The 20,479-nt window shown below is 43.1% G+C and overlaps 1 protein-coding gene across 1 annotated transcript; it reads left to right on the top strand.

The window, feature by feature from the left end:
- The first annotated feature begins 200 nt into the window (after positions 1-200).
- Positions 201-8,853, top strand: LOC145876403 (NLR family CARD domain-containing protein 3-like). The gene is made up of 6 exons (XM_082972181.1): positions 201-2,408; positions 2,641-2,814; positions 5,421-5,594; positions 5,872-6,045; positions 6,296-6,342; positions 6,768-8,853. The coding sequence occupies exons 1-6, from the start codon at positions 1,027-1,029 to the stop codon at positions 7,298-7,300; spliced, it is 2,484 nt and encodes an 827-aa protein (XP_082828307.1). The 5' UTR covers positions 201-1,026; the 3' UTR covers positions 7,301-8,853.
- The last annotated feature ends 11,626 nt before the right edge of the window (positions 8,854-20,479 follow it).

Below are 20,479 nucleotides of genomic sequence, written 5' to 3'. Positions count from 1 at the left end.
GTAAATGATAGAGATGGAAAAGAAGTTCAAGAAATGGTCAGACAGGCCACTTCCTGTAAAGGAATCTCTCAGGTTTTGACCTGCCATTTGAGTTCTGTTATACTCACAGACACCATTCAAACAGTTTTAGAAAATTTAGGGTGTTTTCTATCCATATGTAATAAGTATATGCATATTCTAGTTACTGGGTAGGAGTGGTAACCAGATTAAATCGGGTATGTTTTTTATCCAGCCGTGTCAATACTGCCCCCTAGCCCTAACAGGTTAAAAGCTGTAGCTAAAGTACAGCTAAAGTAGCTGTGTAACTCAATGATATTGTAGCAACCTTAACACAACACCTAGTGACCTCATCAAGTAGCAGATCGGATGTGATGTGGTGATTAATTTAGAGAGAGAGACAGAGAGAGAGAGAGACAACATTAATAATACCATCAATAATACCAATAATAATATAATCAGTCACACCAGTCTGTAATGCATTATGAAAACATTTAACATTTATACAGTCAGTTAAGAGAATAAATGATTATAATTTAAACTTTATAACAGTCCTACAATACTGTAGGCATTAAAACAGACGTAATATTAATATCCTCTGTGTTATTTCTAGATTCAGATGATCCTGCTGTGATTTGCCAACGTGAACTCAAATCTAATCTAAAGAAGAAGTTTCAATGTGTATTTGAGGGGATCGCTAAACAAGGAAACCCAACACTTCTCAATAAGATCTACACAGAGCTCTACATCACAGAGGGAGGAACAGGAGAGGTCAATAATGAACATGAGCTGAGACAGATTGAGACAACAACCAGGAAACAAGCAAGACCAGAGACTGCAGTCAAATGTAACGACATCTTCAAACCCTTAACTGGACAAGACAAACGTATCAGAACTGTGCTGACAAAGGGAGTCGCTGGCATTGGAAAAACAGTCTCTGTGCAGAAGTTTATTCTGGACTGGGCTGAAGGAAAAGCAAATCAGGATGTTCAATTTGTGTTTTCATTCCCTTTTCGGGAGCTGAATTTGATGAAAGGGGACAAACACACTTTGATTGAACTTCTCTATCACTTCTCAATGGAAATCAAACAATCAAGAATCTCCAACTACGACAAGTACAAAGTTGTGTTCATCTTTGATGGTCTGGATGAGTGCCGACTGCCCCTAGACTTCCAGAAGAACAAGATCTGTTGTGACGTCACAGAGTCAACCTCAGTGGATGTTCTGCTGACAAATCTCATCGAGGGAAATCTGCTTCCCTCTGCTCTCCTCTGGATAACTACCCGACCTGCAGCAGCCAATAAGATCCCTTCAGGGTGTGTTGACCAGGTGACAGAGGTACGAGGGTTCAATGACCCACAGAAGGAGGAGTACTTCAGAAAGAGATTCAGTGATGAGGACCTGGCCAGCAGAATCATCTCACACATAAAGACATCAAGGAGCCTCCACATCATGTGCCACATTCCAGTCTTCTGTTGGATTTCTGCAACAGTCCTCGAACACATGCTGAAACATAAGACAGAAATGATGCCCAAGACTCTGACTGAGATGTACACACACCTTGTGGTGTTTCATACCAAACAGAAGAATGAAAAGTATCTTGGGAAAGAAGAGACAGGTCCACACTGGAATAACGAGAGCATTCTGTCACTGGGAAAACTGGCTTTTCAACAGCTAGTGAAGGGCAATCTGATTTTCTATGAAGAAGACCTGAAAGAGGCCGGCATTGATGTCAATGAAGCCTCAGTGTACTCAGGATTGTGCACACAGATCTTTAAAGAGGAATGTGTTCTGTACCAAGACAAGGTGTACTGCTTTGTTCATCTGAGCATTCAGGAGTTTCTGGCTGCTGTGTATGTGTTCCTCTCATTCATCAACAACAATGAGAATCTCATGGACAAACAGCAAATAAAGTACAGTATATTTTCTTTGCTGTACAGAGATAAGTCTGAAGTTACTGTCTACAAGAGTGCTGTGGACAAAGCCTTACAAAGTGAGATTGGAAACCTGGACCTGTTCCTCCGCTTCCTTCTGGGACTCTCACTGGAGTCCAATCAGAAGCACTTACGAGGTCTACTGACAAAGACAAGAAGCAGCTCACAGAGCAATGAAGAAACAGTCAAGTACATCAAGGAGAAGATCAGGGAGAATCTCTCTCCAGAGAGGAGCATCAATCTGTTCCACTGTCTGAATGAACTGAATGACCATTCTCTAGTGGAGGAGATCCAAAGCTACCTGAGCTCAGGAAGTCTCTCAGAACCCAACCTGTCACCTGCACAGTGGTCAGCTCTGGTCTTTGTGTTGCTGACTTCAGAAAAGGAGCTGGATGTGTTTGACCTGAAGAAATTCTCCAGATCAGAGGAAACTCTTCTGAGGCTGCTGCCAGTGGTCAAAGCCTCCAGAGCTGCTCTGTGAGTAAATAAAATAACATATAAGAAGTATTCATCAGGAAGAAATATTATGTTTAGAGAAAAATATGTATTATAATATGTATATTGAAAAACATATTGAATAAATGCATTGATGGAAGATGAATCTATATGTTGTTTGGGAATATGAACCACATGCATCTACCGTTGTCCTTCTACACTACTGGTGTTAAATTAACAGTGTGTTTGTGAAGTCATGATGATCTCGTTGCAGGCTGTCAGGCTGTGGAGTCACAAAGAAAGGCTGTGCTTCTCTGGTCTCAGCTCTGAAGTCAAACCCCTCACACCTGAGAGAGCTGGACCTGAGTAACAATGACCTGAAGGATTCAGGAGTGAAGCTGCTCTCTGCTGGACTGGGGAATCCCAACTGTAAACTGGAGACACTGAGGTCAGTATTCCTGTAGTTGGTCAAAAAGTGATAACTGTTCACCAGATCCACATGTGTTTACCAGAAACACATAGTCCACACCATATGTGTTTGGACAGTGAAGCTTATAGTTTTAAATGTGGTGCTATGCTCCAGCATTTTGGATTTGAGATAGAATGTTTCATATTAGGTGACAGTACAGAATGTCACCTTTTATTTGAGGGTATTTTCATACATAGCTGTGTTACTGTTAAGAAAGGAAAGCACTTTATGTATTTAGTTCTCCCATTTGAAAAAGTTGTACATATTCGGACAAATTCACTTATATTGTATTAAAGTTGTCATAAGTTTAGTATTTGGTCCCATGTTCCATGCCTGCAGTGATTACATCAAGCTTGTGATTCTACTAACTTGTTGAATTCATTTGCAGTTTGTCTTGGTTGTGTTTTGGATGATGTTTTTCCTAATAGAAACTGAATGGTAAATAATGTCCTGTCATTTTGGAGTCACTTCACTTGTATTGTCAGTAAGAATAGAAGATGTTTCAGAACACTTCTACATTCATGTGGATGCTACCATGATTATGAATAATCATGAATGAATCATTAATGATGTTTATTGTAAAGGACCACAGGTCCAGGGCTCAGCAGGTGTTTATTGTAAAGGACCACAGGTCCAGGGGCAGGCAGAAGATCAAAAAGGGTCCAAAAAGGCAACAGGCAGGGAAAAGGCCGTGGTCCGGGAGATCAGGCAATAGGTTGATAACAGGAAATCCTATAGGCTAAGGTACAGGCAGGGAATAGGTTGATAACAGGAAATCCAATGGGCTAAGGTACAGGCAGGGAATAGGTTGATAACAGGAAACCCTATAGGCTAAGGTACAGGCAGGGAATAGGTTGATAACAGGAAACCCTATAGGCTAAGGTACAGGCAGGGAATAGGTTGATAACAGGAAACCCTATAGGCTAAGGTACAGGCAGGGAATAGGTTGATAACAGGAAATCCAATGGGCTAAGGTACAGGCAGGGAATAGGTTGATAACAGGAAATCCAATGGGCTAAGGTACAGGCAGGGAATAGGTTGATAACAGGAAATCCAATGGGCTAAGTTACAGGCAGGGAATAGGTTGATAACAGGAAATCCAATGGGCTAAGGTACAGGCAGGGAATAGGTTGACAACAGGAAATCCAATGGGCTAAGGTACAGGCAGGGAATAGGTTGATAACAGGAAATCCAATGGGCTAAGGTACAGGCAGGGAATAGGTTGATAACAGGAAATCCTATAGGCTAAGGTACAGGCAGGGAATAGGTTGATAACAGGAAATCCTATAGGCTAAGGTACAGGCAGGGAATAGGTTGATAACAGGAAATCCAATGGGCTAAGGTACAGGCAGGGAATAGGTTGATAACAGGAAATCCAATGGGCTAAGGTACAGGCAGGGAATAGGTTGATAACAGGAAATCCAATGGGCTAAGGTACAGGCAGGGAATAGGTTGATAACAGGAAATCCAATGGGCTAAGGTACAGGCAGGGAATAGGTTGATAACAGGAAATCCAATGGGCTAAGGTACAGGCAGGGAATAGGTTGACAACAGGAAATCCAATGGGCTAAGGTACAGGCAGGGAACAGGTTGATAACAGGAAATCCAATGGGCTAAGGTACAGGCAGGGAATAGGTTGATAACAGGAAATCCAATGGGCTAAGGTACAGGCAGGGAATAGGCAAAAGGTGTCGTTAGGGAGGCAGGCAAAAACATCATACACGGGAGGAGTAAATTAAAGGAAACTCAGCGCTCCGCATAGCCTTGTGTCACAAATCAAACATTACATCACAATGATGGGGGTGCAAAGAACTGAACTAAATGGTTATAATGACATACAGGTGTGTGAACAGGTGATCAGAATTCAGGTGATTCAGATCTACGTCTTTGAGAGTTGCAAGCAGACGTTACACCATCCACTATTTTAATATTGGGCAAAACACAACCCATAACACAACCCAAAACACAACCCATAACACAACCCAAAACACAACCCAAAACACAACCAAAACAAACTGCAAATGCAACCAATGAGTTTACAACCAAACACTAAACTTTTGACTACTTTAATACACTATAAATGAACTGGTCAGAATACTTATGACTTCTTCAAATAGGAGGACTAGATACATAAAGTGCTTTCATTTTTCTAAATGGTGAAACAGATATGTATTAAAATACCCTCAAATAAAAGGTGACATTATATACTGTCACCTCATATGAAACATTTGATCTGAAATTCAAAATGTTGGAGTTTAGAGCCACATTTAAAATGTTATCTTCACTGTCAAAATAGATATGGTGTGGACTGTATACTCAATACAATCTAAATCTGATACCTCACTGTCTGTCTTTTGACTGATACTGCTTTTAAACTGGTCTGGTCAGTCTACTCAAATATTCATACTGTACATATTTCTCTCTACAAGTAATATGATAATTTAAAATAAAGATACATTAATTTATAAATAGATGTGGCAGGTTTCAGGACACTGATGTATCTGAATATGATGAAAAAATATACTGCCACTATTTTCATCACAAAGAATATCAGTGTGGTTTTAAAATGATTTGACTCTTTGCAGGCTGTCAGGCTGTCTAGTCACAGAGGAAGGCTGTGCTTCTCTGGTCTCAGCTCTGAGGTCAAACCCCTCACACCTGAGAGAGCTGGACCTGAGTAACAATGACCTGAAGGATTCAGGAGTGAAGTTGCTCTCTGCTGGACTGGAGGATCCACACTGTAAACTGGAGACTCTGAGGTCAGTATTCCTGTAGTTGGTCAACAAGTTTTTGTATTTGTATTAATTGGATCCCCATTAGCTGCTGCCAAAGCTAAAATATTTGTACTATACATTTTTCTCTCTACAAACAATAATTTGATAATTTGTCATTTCTAAAAATGATACATTCATTTCTGAATAGATATGGCAGGTTTCAGGACACTGATGTATCTGAATATGTTGAAGAAATATACTGCCACTATTTTCACCACCAAAGAATAGCAGTGTGGTTTTAATATGATTTGACTCTTTGCAGGCTGTCAGGCTGTCTAGTCACAGAGGAAGGCTGTGCTTCTCTGGTCTCAGCTCTGAGGTCAAACCCCTCACACCTGAGAGAGCTGGACCTGAGCTACAATCACCCAGGAGACTCAGGAGTCAGACTGCTCTCTGCTGGACTGGAGGATCCACACTGCAGACTGGAGAAACTCAAGTATGTAGAGGGTTTATGTCAATGTTCATATCAGACATGATTGACTTTTCAGGCTAGGTAATACAAACATTCTGACCACCACTTGGACAAAGTTATATGCGTGTGTGTGTGTGTGTGTGTGTGTGTGTGTGTGTGTGTGTGTGTGTGTGTGTGTGTGTGTGTGTGTGTGTGTGTGTGTGTGTGTGTGTGTGTGTGAGAGAGTTCAGGTGTATCCCTCAATGACTGTCTGTTTTTCTGCTTATCGCTACAGTGTGGAAAATAGTGGAGAGAACAGAATGAAACCTGGACTTAGAAAATGTGAGTGTTGACTGCTGTGAAGAATATGACTAAGAATAAGTCTTAATTCAAGTTAAGTCAAAGACCACCATCATTACTGACTTGGTCATATTAAACATCAGCTGTAGTTCTACAGAAGCAGAAATCAGGGACACCAACGTTTACAAAGAGTTGATATGACAGTGTGTGTGTGTGTGTGTGTGTGTGTGTGTGTGTGTGTGTGTGTGTGTGTGTGTGTGTGTGTGTGTGTGTGTAATTAATGTGAATAAGTGTGTATTATATTACCATACAGTATAACATATGATCATTCAACAAGTCTCAAGTTACCTTAACTTCTCCTTTTGATACCTAGAAACATCTACATTAAATGAATTAGTGAAAAGTGAGTTAACATTCTAATGTGAATGATGATGATTTCTAATATTGTGTCTGGTTTCATCCATCAGATGTCTGTGATCTCACACTGGACCTAAACACAGTAAACAGACACCTCTCTCTGTCTGAGGAGAACAGAAAGGTGACATGGAGGAGAGAGGAGCAGCCGTATCCTGATCACCCAGAGAGATTTGAGGACCGCGGACAGGTGCTGTGTAGAGAGGGTCTGACTGGGCGTTGTTACTGGGAGGTAGAGTGGAGTGGGAGAATGGGGGCTGATATAGGAGTGACATATAAAGGAATCAGCAGGAGAGGATGGGGTGATGACTGTTGTCTTGGATGTAATGACAAGTCCTGGAGTCTGATCTGCTCTGACAACAGATACTCTGCCAGGCACAATAATAATCTCACTACCATAGACGTCCCCTCCTCCAGCCCCCACAGAGTAGGAGTGTATCTGGACTGGCCAGCCGGCACTCTGTCCTTCTATAGAGCCTCCTCTGACACACTGACCCACCTGATCACATTCACCTCCACATTCACTGAGCCCCTCTATCCAGGATTTAGGGTTTATGATGTTGGCTCTTCAGTGTCCCTGAAATAACACACACACAAACACACACAAACACACACACACACACACACACACACACACTGGACACACACACACACACACACACTGGACACAAACTGGACACACACACACACACACACACACTGGACACACACAAACACACACACACACACACACACACTGGACACAAACTGGACTCACACTGGACACAAACTGGACACACACACTGAACACACACACACTCAACACACAGACACACACTCAACACAGACACACACTGAACACACACACACACACACACACACACACACACACACACACACACACACACACTGGACACACACACACACTCAACACAGACACACACTGAACACACACACACACACACACACACACACACACACACACACACACACACACACACACACACACACACACACACACACTGGACACACACACACACACACACACTGAACAAACACACACTCTGGACATACACACACACACACACTGGACACACACACTCACTGGACACACAAGACACACACACACACACACACACACACACACAGGAAACACACACACACTGGACACACACACTCACTGGACACACACAGACACACACCGACACACACACACTGACACACACACACTGGACACACACACGCTTGACACACACACACTTGACACACTGGATACACACACACCAACACACTGGATACACACACACACACACACACACACACACACACACACACACTGGATACACACACACAAACACACACACTGACACACATAAACACTGACACACACACACACAATGGACAAACACAATGGACAAACACACACTGGACACTCACACATGTCAGGCTTGTAATATTTTCTGATCTTTTACCACTTTGCATTTTTTATGATATATTTTACTGTTTGTGTTTGTACCACAGGAGGTTGGTGGGACCTTATTTAGGGAGGACAGGTTTGTAATGGCTGGAGTGGAATAAGTGGAATGGTATCAAACACGTGGTTTCCATGTGTTCCATTTCATTCACTCTGTTCCAGACATTATTATGAGCCGTCCTCCCCTCAGCAGCCTCCACTGGTATGTACTGTCCTGTATGTGAGAGAGATCCAACAAGGAATTACAATGTATGTATTACTTTTAATACCTGCAAATGGCAAATAAACTACTGGAACTCCTTATGAATGTCTGCAGCCGACAAAAGGTGAAAATATTACCGGAATATTCTGCAAAATGTTGATGAAGACGTCACTCAATCCACCCAAAACAACATGCAGTCTTTCCACAAGACTCCCATGAAGTTATAGTGTGACGTTATGAGTCGACGTTAAAGTAACATTCTCACAACATACTGCACTTGTTTTATACTGTTTTAGATGTATCCTCTGTTTAAACATTTAAACTCTTACAATAACACTGTTAAAATACCAATGTGATCATTTCTTGTCTTTTATGTTGGAAAAACAAATTGTACAATTATATGTGGACACACGCTCCATAGTTGTACAAGTATACATGGATATATTGTACTTTTCATAATAAAACATATTTGAAACAAGAAAAAGCATGTTAATTGTGAAAACAATTTCGTTATTGATTTTTACATTGCTTCTCCCTGTCTCATGTTGACGTTTGTCATGAATCTTGACCTGGAGGCAGAACTGTGCGATTTCCTCTAGATATGTCAGCTGCAAAGTCAGAATTGGATGTGGAAAATAATGTTGATTTATGGTCTTAATTTAAGGGAAGGATTAGCAGTGTGGTTAGGGTTGAGGTTAGGATTAAAATCGGATTGTATTACTTTGTGCCTGTGCCAGCTAGGGAATACTTTGCTGAACTGCCTCCAGGGCAAGATTCATGACAATAAATGCCAGCCTGCCTCCAGGGCAAGATTCATACCAATAAATGCCAACCTGCCTCCAAGGCAAGATTCATGACAATAAATGCCAACCTGCCTCCAGATAAAGATTCATGACAATAAATGCCAACCTGCCTCCATGGCAAGATTCATGACAATAAATGCCAACCTGCCTCCAGGGCAAGATTCATGACAATAAATGCCAACCTGCCTCCAGGGCAAGATTCATGACAATAAATGCCAACCTGCCTCCAGAACAAGATTCATGACAATAAATGCCAACCTGCCTCCAGGGCAAGATTCATGACAATAAATGCCAACCTGCCTCCAGGGCAAGATTCATGACAATAAATGACAACCTGCCTCCAGGGCAAGATTCATGACAATAAATGCCAACCTGCCTCCAGAACAAGATTCATGACAATAAATGCCAACCTGCCTCCCAGTCGTCCCCTCCTTATCTTTACAAGGCTGCAGAACCTGCAAGCTAGTGATGTGTGGGTTCTCTCATAACCCTCAGTCCCCAGGTGGGTAGATGGCAGGTTGAATAAAGAGAAGCTAGTGATGTGGGGGTTCTCTCATAACCCTCAGTCCCCAGGTGGGTAGATGGCAGGTTGAATAAAGAGAAGCTAGTGATGTGGGGGTTCTCTCATAACCCTCAGTCCCCAGGTGGGTAGATGGCAGGTTGAATAAATAGAAAACAATAGGCTACATAAAACATTCCATAAATGTATAATTATTATGTAATTAACACAAAACATTAAGGACACCTTTCTTTCCATGACAAACTGACCAGGCGTAACTCAATATTAGGAAGGTATCCTTTATATTTTGTCCACTCAGTGGCTCTGACCCTTTACGTAACTGTCAATCCTCTTTGCCAGGAACCTTCTGTAACGGTTGGCGTCGGATAAAGCGGACCAAGACGCAGCGGGGAAATGTGCACTAATCTTATTTTTTGATTTAATTGGCAAAGAAGGTGAACCAAAAATAAACACATACACCAAAAAAGACACAACGACCTGCCTCCAATTGAGAGTTCAACACCCAAATACCTAACATAGAAATACTAAACTAGAGAGAACATAGAAATTCAAAAAACATAGAACATAACCCAAAACCCAGAAATAATAAATCAAACACCCTTCTAAGCAAACCACCACCCCGAACCACATAAAACAAATACCCTCTGCCACGTCCTGACCAAACTACAATCACAAATAACCCTTATACTGGTCAGGACGTGACACCTTCTTTAAATGTTCCCAAATGCTCCCACACTGATGCTCTCTCACAGCTGCTCCAGGGCCTCTTGGGTTGAGGAGTCATTCTCTTCTAACCTGATCACAGCTGCTCCAGGGCCTCTTGGATTGAGGAGTCATTCTCTTCTAACCTGATCACAGCTGCTCCAGGGCCTCTTGGGTTGAGGAGTCATTCTCTTCTAACCTGATAACAGCTGCTCCAGGGACTCTTGGGTTGAGGAGTCATTCTCTTCTAACCTGATCACAGCTGCTCCAGGGCCTCTTGGGTTGAGGAGTCATTCTCTTCTAACCTGATCACAGCTGCTCCAGGGCCTCTTGGGTTGAGGAGTCATTCTCTTCTAACCTGATCACAGCTGCTCCAGGGCCTCTTGGGTTGAGGAGTCATTCTCTTCTAACCTGATCACAGCTGCTCCAGGGCCTCTTGGGTTGAGGAGTCATTCTCTTCTAACCTGATCACAAACAAAGACAAGATTCAAACAAATAAACATGATGGTCCAACATAATAGGGGGGGGGGGGGTAGAGGGAAGGTAGAGGAGAGGAGGGGGGTAGAGGGAAGGTAGGGGAGAGGAGGAGGGTATAGGGAAGGTAGGGGAGAGGAGGGGGGTATAGGGAAGGTAGGGGAGAGGAGGGGGTATAGGGAAGGTAGGGGAGAGGAGGGGGTATAGGGAAGGTAGGGGAGAGGAGGGGGTATAGGGAAGGTAGGGGAGAGGAGGGGGTATAGGGAAGGTAGGGGAGAGGAGGGGGGTATAGGGAAGGTAGAGGAGAGGAGGGGGTATAGGGAAGGTAGGGGAGAGGAGGGGGGTATAGGGAAGGTAGGGGAGAGGAGGGGGGTAGAGGGAAGGTAGGGGAGAGGAGGGGGTATAGGGAAGGTAGGGGAGAGGAGGGGGTATAGGGAAGGTAGGGGAGAGGAGGGGGGTATAGGGAAGGTAGGGAGAGGTGGGGGCATAGGGAAGGTAGGGGAGAGGAGGGGGGTATAGGGAAGGTAGGGGAGAGGAGGGGGTATAGGGAAGGTAGGGGAGAGGAGGGGGGTTTAGGGAAGGTAGGGGAGAGGAGGGGGTATAGGGAAGGTAGGGGAGAGGAGGGGGTATAGGGAAGGTAGGGGAGAGGAGGGGGGTTTAGGGAAGGTAGGGGAGAGGAGGGGGTATAGGGAAGGTAGGGGAGAGGAGGGGGTTTAGGGAAGGTAGGGGAGAGGAGGGGGTATAGGGAAGGTAGGGGAGAGGAGGGGGGGTATAGGGAAGGTAGGGGAGAGGAGGGGGTATAGGGAAGGTAGGGGAGAGGAGGGGGTATAGGGAAGGTAGGGGGGTATAGGGAAGGTAGGGGAGAGGAGGGGGTATAGGGAAGGTAGGGGAGAGGAGGGGGTATAGGGAAGGTAGGGGAGAGGAGGGGGGTATAGGGAAGGTAGGGGAGAGGAGGGGGGTATAGGGAAGGTAGGGGAGAGGAGGGGGTATCGGGATTAGGGTTAGGGTTAGGGTTAGGGTTAGGGGTTAGGGTTAGGGTTAGGGTTAGGGGAGAGGAGGGGGTATAGGGAAGGTAGGGGAGAGGAGGGGGGTATAGGGAAGGTAGGGGAGAGGAGGGGGGTATAGGGAAGGTAGGGGAGAGGAGGGGGGTATAGGGAAGGTAGGGGAGAGGAGGGGGGTATAGGGAAGGTAGGGGGAGGTGGGGGGTATAGGGAAGTTAGGGGAGAGGAGGGGGGTATAGGGAAGGTAGGGGAGAGGAGGGGGGTATAGGGAAGGTATGGGAGAGGAGGGGGGTATAGGGAAGGTAGGGGAGAGGAGGGGGGTATAGGGAAGGTAGGGGAGAGGAGGGGGTATAGGGAAGGTAGGGGAGAGGGGGGGTATAGGGAAGGTATGGGAGAGGAGGGGGGGATAGGGAAGGTAGGGGAGAGGAGGGGGCATAGGGAAGGTAGGTGAGAGGAGGGGGTATAGGGAAGGTAGGAGAGAGGAGGGGGGTATAGGGAAGGTAGGGGAGAGGAGGGGGTATAGGGAAGGTAGGAGAGGAGGGGGTATAGGGAAGGTAGGGGAGAGGAGGGGGTATAGGGAAGGTAGGGGAGAGGAGGGGGTATAGGGAAGGTAGGGGAGAGGAGTGGGGGCATAGGGAAGGTAGGGGAGAGGAGGGGGGACTTCCTCCATGTCAGGTAAGCAGCCTCCAAGTCTACCCTCACCAACTGACCAGACTGAGTGTGTTCTGAACATCCCTCTCTGTCCTCTGATGTTGCGTCCAAGTCTTCTTTGGTCTTTCTGGTGTCTCTGTCTTGACTCTTTAGTGAGTTTTTTCAGTTCTTTCCCAGGCTGCCTGAAAAACACAAAAAGATGGCAACTACATAAGAGTTATAAACTATCAAAATAAAGAGAATCCCACACTCCATATATAAACTCCCAGTAATTTATTGGGTATTTACCAACGTTTCAGCATCACTGTGACTTCTTCAGGGTGATGTCATCAATACTTCAACCAGGTTATGTAGACAAACAGTGCAATTAGTGCAACCAATGACAATAGAGAGGGGTGTGTCATAATGATTAAGTTAATTACAATGAATTTATGAAACTGTTAACCTGTTGGGGATAGGGGGCAGTATTGACACGGCTGGATAAAAAACGTACCCGATTTAATCTGGTTACCACTCCTACCAGTAACTAGAATATGCATATACTTATTACATATGGATAGAAAACACCCTAAAGTTTCTAAAACTGTTTGAATGGTGTCTGTGAGTATAACAGAACTCATTTGGCAGGCAAAAATGTGAGAAGGTTTCATTCAGGAAGTGGCCTGTCTGACAAGGTGTCGTTCTTCTTGTCTCTGTTTATTGAAGAGTGAGGGTCTTAGCTGTCCCGTGACACTTCCTACGGCTGCCATAGGGTCTCAGAAGGCGGTAAAAAGCTGAATCGTGGCTTTGCAGGCTCTGGCTGAAAAAAAGTAGCGCGTTTGGGTAGTGGCTGGTTACAGTACTGTGAGACTCAGGCTCGTGCCCGCGTCGACCGAAAGCTTTGTTTACTTTCCTCAGTTTAGCTAAATGGACATTCCCGGTCAGAATATTATCGCTTTTCTACGAGAAAAATGGCATAAAAATGGATTTTAAACAGCGGTTGACATGCTTCGAAGTACGGTAATGGAATATTTAGATTTTTTTTGTCACGGATTGCACCATGCGCCCGACCCTTCTTTACCATTTCGGATAGTGTCTGGAACGCACGAACAAAACGCCGCTATTCGGATATAACGATGGATTATTTTGGACCAAACCAACATTTGTTATTGAAGTAGCAGTCCTGGGAGTGCATTCTGACGAAGACAACAAAAGGTAATCAAACTTTTATAATAGTAAATATGATTATGGTGAGTTCTAAACTTGCCGGGTGTCTAAATAGCTAGCCCGTGATGCCTGGGCTATGTACTTAGAATATTGCAAAATATGCTTTCACCAAAAAGCTATTTTAAAATCGGACATATCGAGTGCATAGAGGAGGTCTGTATCTATAATTCTTAAAATAATTGTTATGCTTTTTGTGAACGTTTATTGTGAGTAATTTAGTAAAATGTTAGCGAATTCCCCGGAAGTTTGCGGGGGGTATGCTAGTTCTGAACGTCACATGCTAATGTAAAAAGCTGGTTTTTGATATAAATATGAACTTGATTGAACAAAACATGCATGTATTGTATAACATAATGTCCTAGGGTTGTCATCTGATGAATATCATCAAAGGTGAGTGCTGCATTTAGCTGTCTTCTGGGTTTTGGTGACATTATATGCTAGCTTGAAAAATGGGTGTCTGATTATTTCTGGCTTGGTACTCTGCTGACATAATCTAATGTTTTGCTTTCGTTGTAAAGCCTTTTTGAAATCGGACAGTGTGGTTAGATTAACGAGAGTCTTGTCTTTAAATAGCTGTAAAATAGTCATATGTTTGAGAAATTGAAGTAATAGGATTTTTAAGGTTTTGAAAATCGCGCCACAGGCTTCAAGTGGCTGTTACGTAGGTGGGACGAATTCGTCCCGCCTAGCCCATAGAGGTTAAAATAGCTTTTCGGTGAAAGCACATTTGCAATATTCTCAGTAGATAGCCCGGCATCACAGGGCTAGCTATTTAGACACCCAGCAAGTTTAGCCTTCACCAAAATCAGATTTACTATTACAAAAGTTTGATTACCTTTGTTGTCTTCGTCAGAATGCACTCCCAGGACTGCTACTTCAATAACAAATGTTGGTTTTGTCCAAAATAATCCATCGTTATATCCAAATAGCGGCGTTCGTGCGTTCCAGACACTATCCGAAATGGTAAATCAGGGTTACGAGCATGGCGCAATTCGTGACAAAAAAATTCTAAATATTCCATTACGTACTTCGAAGCATGTCAACCGCTGTTTAAAATCCATTTCTATGCCATTTTTCTCGTAAAAAAGCGATAATATTCCGACCGGGAATCTCCGTTTAGGTAAGATCTTTCGTCTGAACTATCCTCACCGGTCCTTGGCTCTGGATGACTACACGGGTAATGTCCGTTTTATCAGGGGTACTACTGGTATTCTGGCTGGCGGTAGAACTATCTCCTGTCCTAACCTCTACTACTCGGAATGGTACCGCAGTGTCGACAATGGTCTGGTCAAGGCCAACATACCATAACCCTAAATCCTCTTTCTTTATGCTTTTAATGGTCATTCCTATCTTCAAGCAATACTTCCCTTGCTCTGGATTGCAGTCAAAAACCCTGGCCTTCACTATACACCATCTGTTTCTATATTGGGTGTGTGGATAGACATAGCCTTCTCTCTCTGTGTGAGCTATGACCTGATTCCATGAGTTACACCAGGATCTACACATATCTTCCCCATGAAGTCCGAGTCCTAGACTGCCAGGAGGTTAGGGACCCCATTTGGTCTGCAGAGAACTCTATTGAGACATCCTTCCCTAACTCTACTCTCACTTCCTTTTTATCCAGATCGAGTGACCTTTTGTACCTAGGCCATAAAAACTCCTCATCTTCTACACTATGGGTCAAGTTACCACTTTCTGACTTCTCGAGTGGTTCATGGTGTATTAGGAATATGGCTCCCACAATCAGACAGCTCAGACTGACCAGTACCCCTGTAAAGCCCCACCCCCTCCCGGTGAATATATCACTGGCTAGAGGCCAACCCACACTTTCACTTCTATGAACGCACACAGTGAGGATCGGGCGGGTTAGGGAATCTTCGTTAGAGAGGTAACCCCCGAACCTTATTGGTATTCGGTTCTTCTCCTAACTCTGATTGTTCGACAGTGTCAGTGTGTCTTACCCTACCGCAATGTGTGATATGAACCCAGGTAGCTCTTTCAGCTATTCTCACCTCGAAGGCTATTACCAGGAACACTTGGTATGGGCCCTCCCACCGTGGCTGCTTCCAGTTCTTTTCTCCTCAGGGACTGGATCCACACCCAGTCTCCTGGTTGGATTGAGTGAATCATCTTCTCCTGTAATTCACCTGTTGGACACAAAGTCTCGGACATACGGGTTTGGTTAACCATGTGTTCTGTTAGTATATCTTCAACTTCTATGTCTACCTGTTCTGGCCTCCCTAACTCTGGCATTCTATATGGTTTACCTGATCAGCTAAAATGTAATCCATAATTTAAAGAGATAGATCCTAGTAAACCAACTACCCTAATCGTGTCCACCCAGTAAGTTGGGACCGCTTCTTCCCATTTAATATACTTATCTATTATAAAAAATGTTTTTTTAAGTAGTTCGTTATCCAATAGGCCACAAAGTGTTTCCGAACCTGCTCTACTATCCCCCCCAGTTGACACATGGCTCTGCCCATGTGTCAATCTTGCCGCATCTCTAAACAATGACTTAGGTAGTATTGGTAACTTATCATGATACCAAATACCGTCCTTATATAAATTGCTCCTAACTTCTCCCTTTTCGAAATCCCTTTCACTGGTGCTCTAGACTGACAATTTTAATATAGCTTTGTCTATGTTTACTTCCTCTTTTAAGAACTGCTGTGTCGATGGCTGCGGTTTAACCTCTATGGGCTAGGTGGGACGCTAGCGTCCCACCCGTGGTGCACTCCATCAACAGCAGGTGCATTTCAAGAGCGGCAAATTTGAATCCAAATAAATGTCAAAATTCAAATTTTTCAAACATACAACTATTTTACACCCTTTGAAAGATAAACATCTCCTTAATCTAACCACGTTTTACGATTTCAAAAAGGTTTTACGGCGAAAGCATAAATTTAGAGTATGTTAGGACAGTACATTTACAAGAGTTGTGTGTAATGTTTTGTCAATTCAAAGACAGGGTCACCAAAACCATAAAACCAGCTAAAATGATGCACTAACCTTTTACAATCTCCATCAGATGACACTCCTAGGACATTATGTTAGACAATGCATGCATTTTTAGTTCTATCAAGTTCATATTTATATCCAAAAACAGCGTTTTACTATGGCATTGATGTTGAGGAAATCGTTTCCCTCCAATAACCGGCAGTCAAGTCAGCGTCACAAATTAAATAATTAAAATTAGAAAACATTGGTAAAATATTATATTGTCATTTAAAGAATTATAGATTTACATCTCTTGAACGCAATCAACTTGCCAGATTTAAAAATAACCTTACTGGGAAATCACACTTTGCAATAATCTGAGCACTGCGCCCAGAAAAATACGCGTTGCGATACAGACTAGACGTCATGTTGGGGAGATCTAAAATCGAAAATACTATGTAAATAATCCATTACCTTTGATTCTCTTCATCAGATGTCACTTCCAGGTATCACAGGTCCATAACGAATGTAGTTTTGTTCAAAAAAGCTCATCATTTATGTCCAAAAATCTCCATCTTGTTAGCACATGATCTAAGCCAGCCGGACTTCTCGTCATGAACGAGGGGAAAAAATATATTTACGTTCGTTCAAACATGTCAAACGTTGTATAGCATAAATCATTAGGGCCTTTTTTAACCAGAACATGAATAATATTCAAGGTGGACGAATGCATACTCTTTTATAACGTATTGGAACGAGGGTACCCAACATGAACTCGCGCGCCAGGTGTCTAATGGGCCATCATCGTTCCATGGCTCTTGTTCGGTCAGATCTCCCTCCAGAAGACTCAAAATACTTGGTAAAGGCTGGTGACATCTAGTGGAAGCAATAGGAAGTGCCAAAATATTCCTCAGCCCCTGTGTTTTTCAATGGGATAGGTTTAAAGGTAATACAACACATCAGGTATCCACTTCCTGTCAGAAAATGTCTCAGGGTTTTGCCTGCCAAATGAGTTCTGTTATACTCACAGACACCATTCAAACAGTTTTAGAAAATTTAGGGTGTTTTCTATCCATATGTAATAAGTATATGCATATTCTAGTTACTGGGTAGGAGTGGTAACCAGATTAAATCGGGTATGTTTTTTTATCCAGCCGTGTCAATACTGCCCCCTAGCCCTAACAGGTTAACTAAACAATCTAAAAAAATATATCACCTCTACTCCAACAACGTTCTGCCTTTCCTCTATCGTAAGAGTAAAACCAACTTTTCAACTTTCTCTTCTCTTTCGGCTTCACAATTATGAAATGTCCAAGACTTAAAAGTAACATGTAAATTGCCAAACCAACTTTTCAACTTTCTTAGTAACTTCCTTTTTCTTTTCACCCTCTGCTCTCTTCCTCGTTGTTTCTGTCTCTTTTTCCCCTTCTCAGAATTTAGGAATAATTACTATTGTGACTTTTGATAAGTTATTAGGTCTCACACATACACAAGTTACTTTTAACTGGTCAGTAAACCTATCTCAAACGGACATAATTTTTTCGCTGCTGATATCCTTCTTCAACTTTCTCTCTCTCTTTCTCTACACTTGCCTTCTCACCTTCTTCTCCAGGCTTCAGACAGCCACACCCTGGCTATGTCTAACCCTCGACCTGCTGTTTCCCTGTCTTGTCCCCACATACCTTATGTATCTTTCTTATCATTAGTCCCGACTTTTCTATGTCCAAACTTCCATCAAATTCATACTTCCTTCTCCACATCGGACTGAAATAAATATTTATTTTATAACATTTAACTCCATATACTGCTCATCTCCAGTTAATTCCTGCACCTCCTTTGAGGGTTTGCCACCCATGGTTATTCAATAACTATTTATTATTAGGTTGCACAATCTATGCGTGTGTTTCTATAATCTGTTATTATCTTTAATCTATGTATATATACTTTTACTCTGTTTCCATTTAAACCTTCTATGTGTATCACAATCTATGTGTTTATCACTCCTCTCTGTGTGGGTGCTCACACTCTATGCACACGATCTCTGTGTATGTGCTTTTCACAATCTATGTGTGTGTGCTTCCTCCTTCCATAGAATAGTCAGACCAATTTTTTGCGCCCTGTTAGATCTCGACTACCCTCCCCGCTAATATACTCTAGATCAGTTATCCTTTAGATCTATGCGCATTAGCTTGCCTAATGTATATCGACCAGTTTAACCTTTAGGTCTCAACATTAGATAGTTTACATTGGTAGTGGCCACAGATACCTAGGGTCATTATGGACCCCCCCACACCTTGCCTAGGATGGCTCTACACCCAATTCCTCTCTTCCAATTGCATAGAATACTACCTATATCAGGGTTCTCCACACAATATTCTAAAGACAGGTCACCAGGTTAGTATGCCCCAACGGATATTTCGGTGTTTAACACCTAGACTACACTAACTCCCTTATCCACTACATGCAATCATAAAGGTATTACTCCCCAAATCCGCGTAAATAAAGATTTACTGACCTTTGTCTTGTAGGCTGGGAAAAGCAATGTAGGTTGGATTCCGTCACCGTCCCTGTCGACCTTAGATATTTACCGGCCTGATATGGAACCCCAATTTCAGGGGACAGGACAGTTTACGAGTCAATGACCTGCCCGTGCACGGTTTTCGGCGTGTTACCTTAGGAAGACAGGGACAGATGTTGGAATCCGGCTCGAAGGACCAAATTGTCATGGGAATTCTGTTCCCAATGTTCATAAACCGAACTTCAATTAAACTACTCAGTCTGCCCCCCAGAGGGTGTAAGATTCTGGTTGAATGAAGCAGACGGAGAGCCAGCCTACAATTGGTCAGAATGTTTATTTACGAGAGCTCTGAATATCATACAATGTACACAGCCTTTTATACCTGACATTTGGTCATACCATATGTCATACCCCTTACAAATGCCCCTCCTCTTCTTTAACACTGTCAATGCTTATTTACAAGTCTTCTCCATCTCATACATTGCTTATCATATCCTGCCCCATGTTACATAATCTACTGCAAGCCTAAAGGTTTCTCCCCTCCCTGGGTGGGGAGACCTTCTTCCTGTTATCAGTTTCACAGTGGTCACAAGTTGTCTGCTGTCTGGTTGCTTATATTGCTAAATCATTAAGCTTCAACTTTTCCGACACACACACATTAGTACATTCGTCTTATAATCACTCGGTTATACCTTTTCAGGTTGAAATCATTTAGTCAAACATTTAATCATATTATTTCCATTACAATCCACCCTATTGGCTAAATATTTCACATACACTATAACACATCTATTTTTATTGGATTCAGAAATGTCACACAAAATCAAACTAGATCAAAGAAAACGAATACATGTATTTTCATTACATACTTACCAATGACTGTTCTAAGCCTATGTCCAGTCATAACTCTTCGGATTAGGATTTTTGCTATGACCTTCATTTAGAGAAACAGTCTTGCTAAACATGGGCTCCTCGTAATTGAATGAATCCTGCACCAGGCTCGGCGGTAGGTATTTGTCATCCCACTGGTCTGAACTTGGAATCGGTCCGTATCTCACCATCTGCTCCGTCATCGATTTCTCCAGAGCCCTGGAAATGAGACCTCTCGCACAAGGGACCAAACAACAACCACATAATATCAACACAGTCATACAGGTGAAAGCAGCCCACGACACAGTGATTACAACCTTTTTCCATTTTCCGAACGTACTATCAAACCATCCCGTGAGTGCCGTGTCCACCCCGGAATTTTCTGCTAACTCCTGAGCTAAATTGTTTAGACCGGCCAGGGCCTT

The sequence above is a fragment of the Salmo salar genome, unplaced genomic scaffold, assembly GCF_965601325.2.
Source record: "Salmo salar unplaced genomic scaffold, fSalSal1 ptg000587l, whole genome shotgun sequence".
In the NCBI taxonomy this organism is placed as follows: domain Eukaryota; kingdom Metazoa; phylum Chordata; class Actinopteri; order Salmoniformes; family Salmonidae; genus Salmo; species Salmo salar.
This window is presented reverse-complemented; position numbering and strand designations above follow the sequence as displayed.

Bases quoted from the DNA above. Each gene is read 5' to 3' on its own strand.
- LOC145876403 (XM_082972181.1), top strand. From the start codon at position 1,027: ATGAAAGGGGACAAACACACTTTGATTGAACTTCTCTATCACTTCTCA. The intron at 6,046-6,295 runs GTATGTAGAGGG...TTATCGCTACAG, and splicing joins TGCAGACTGGAGAAACTCAA to TGTGGAAAATAGTGGAGAGA. The intron at 6,343-6,767 runs GTGAGTGTTGAC...TTCATCCATCAG, and splicing joins GAAACCTGGACTTAGAAAAT to ATGTCTGTGATCTCACACTG.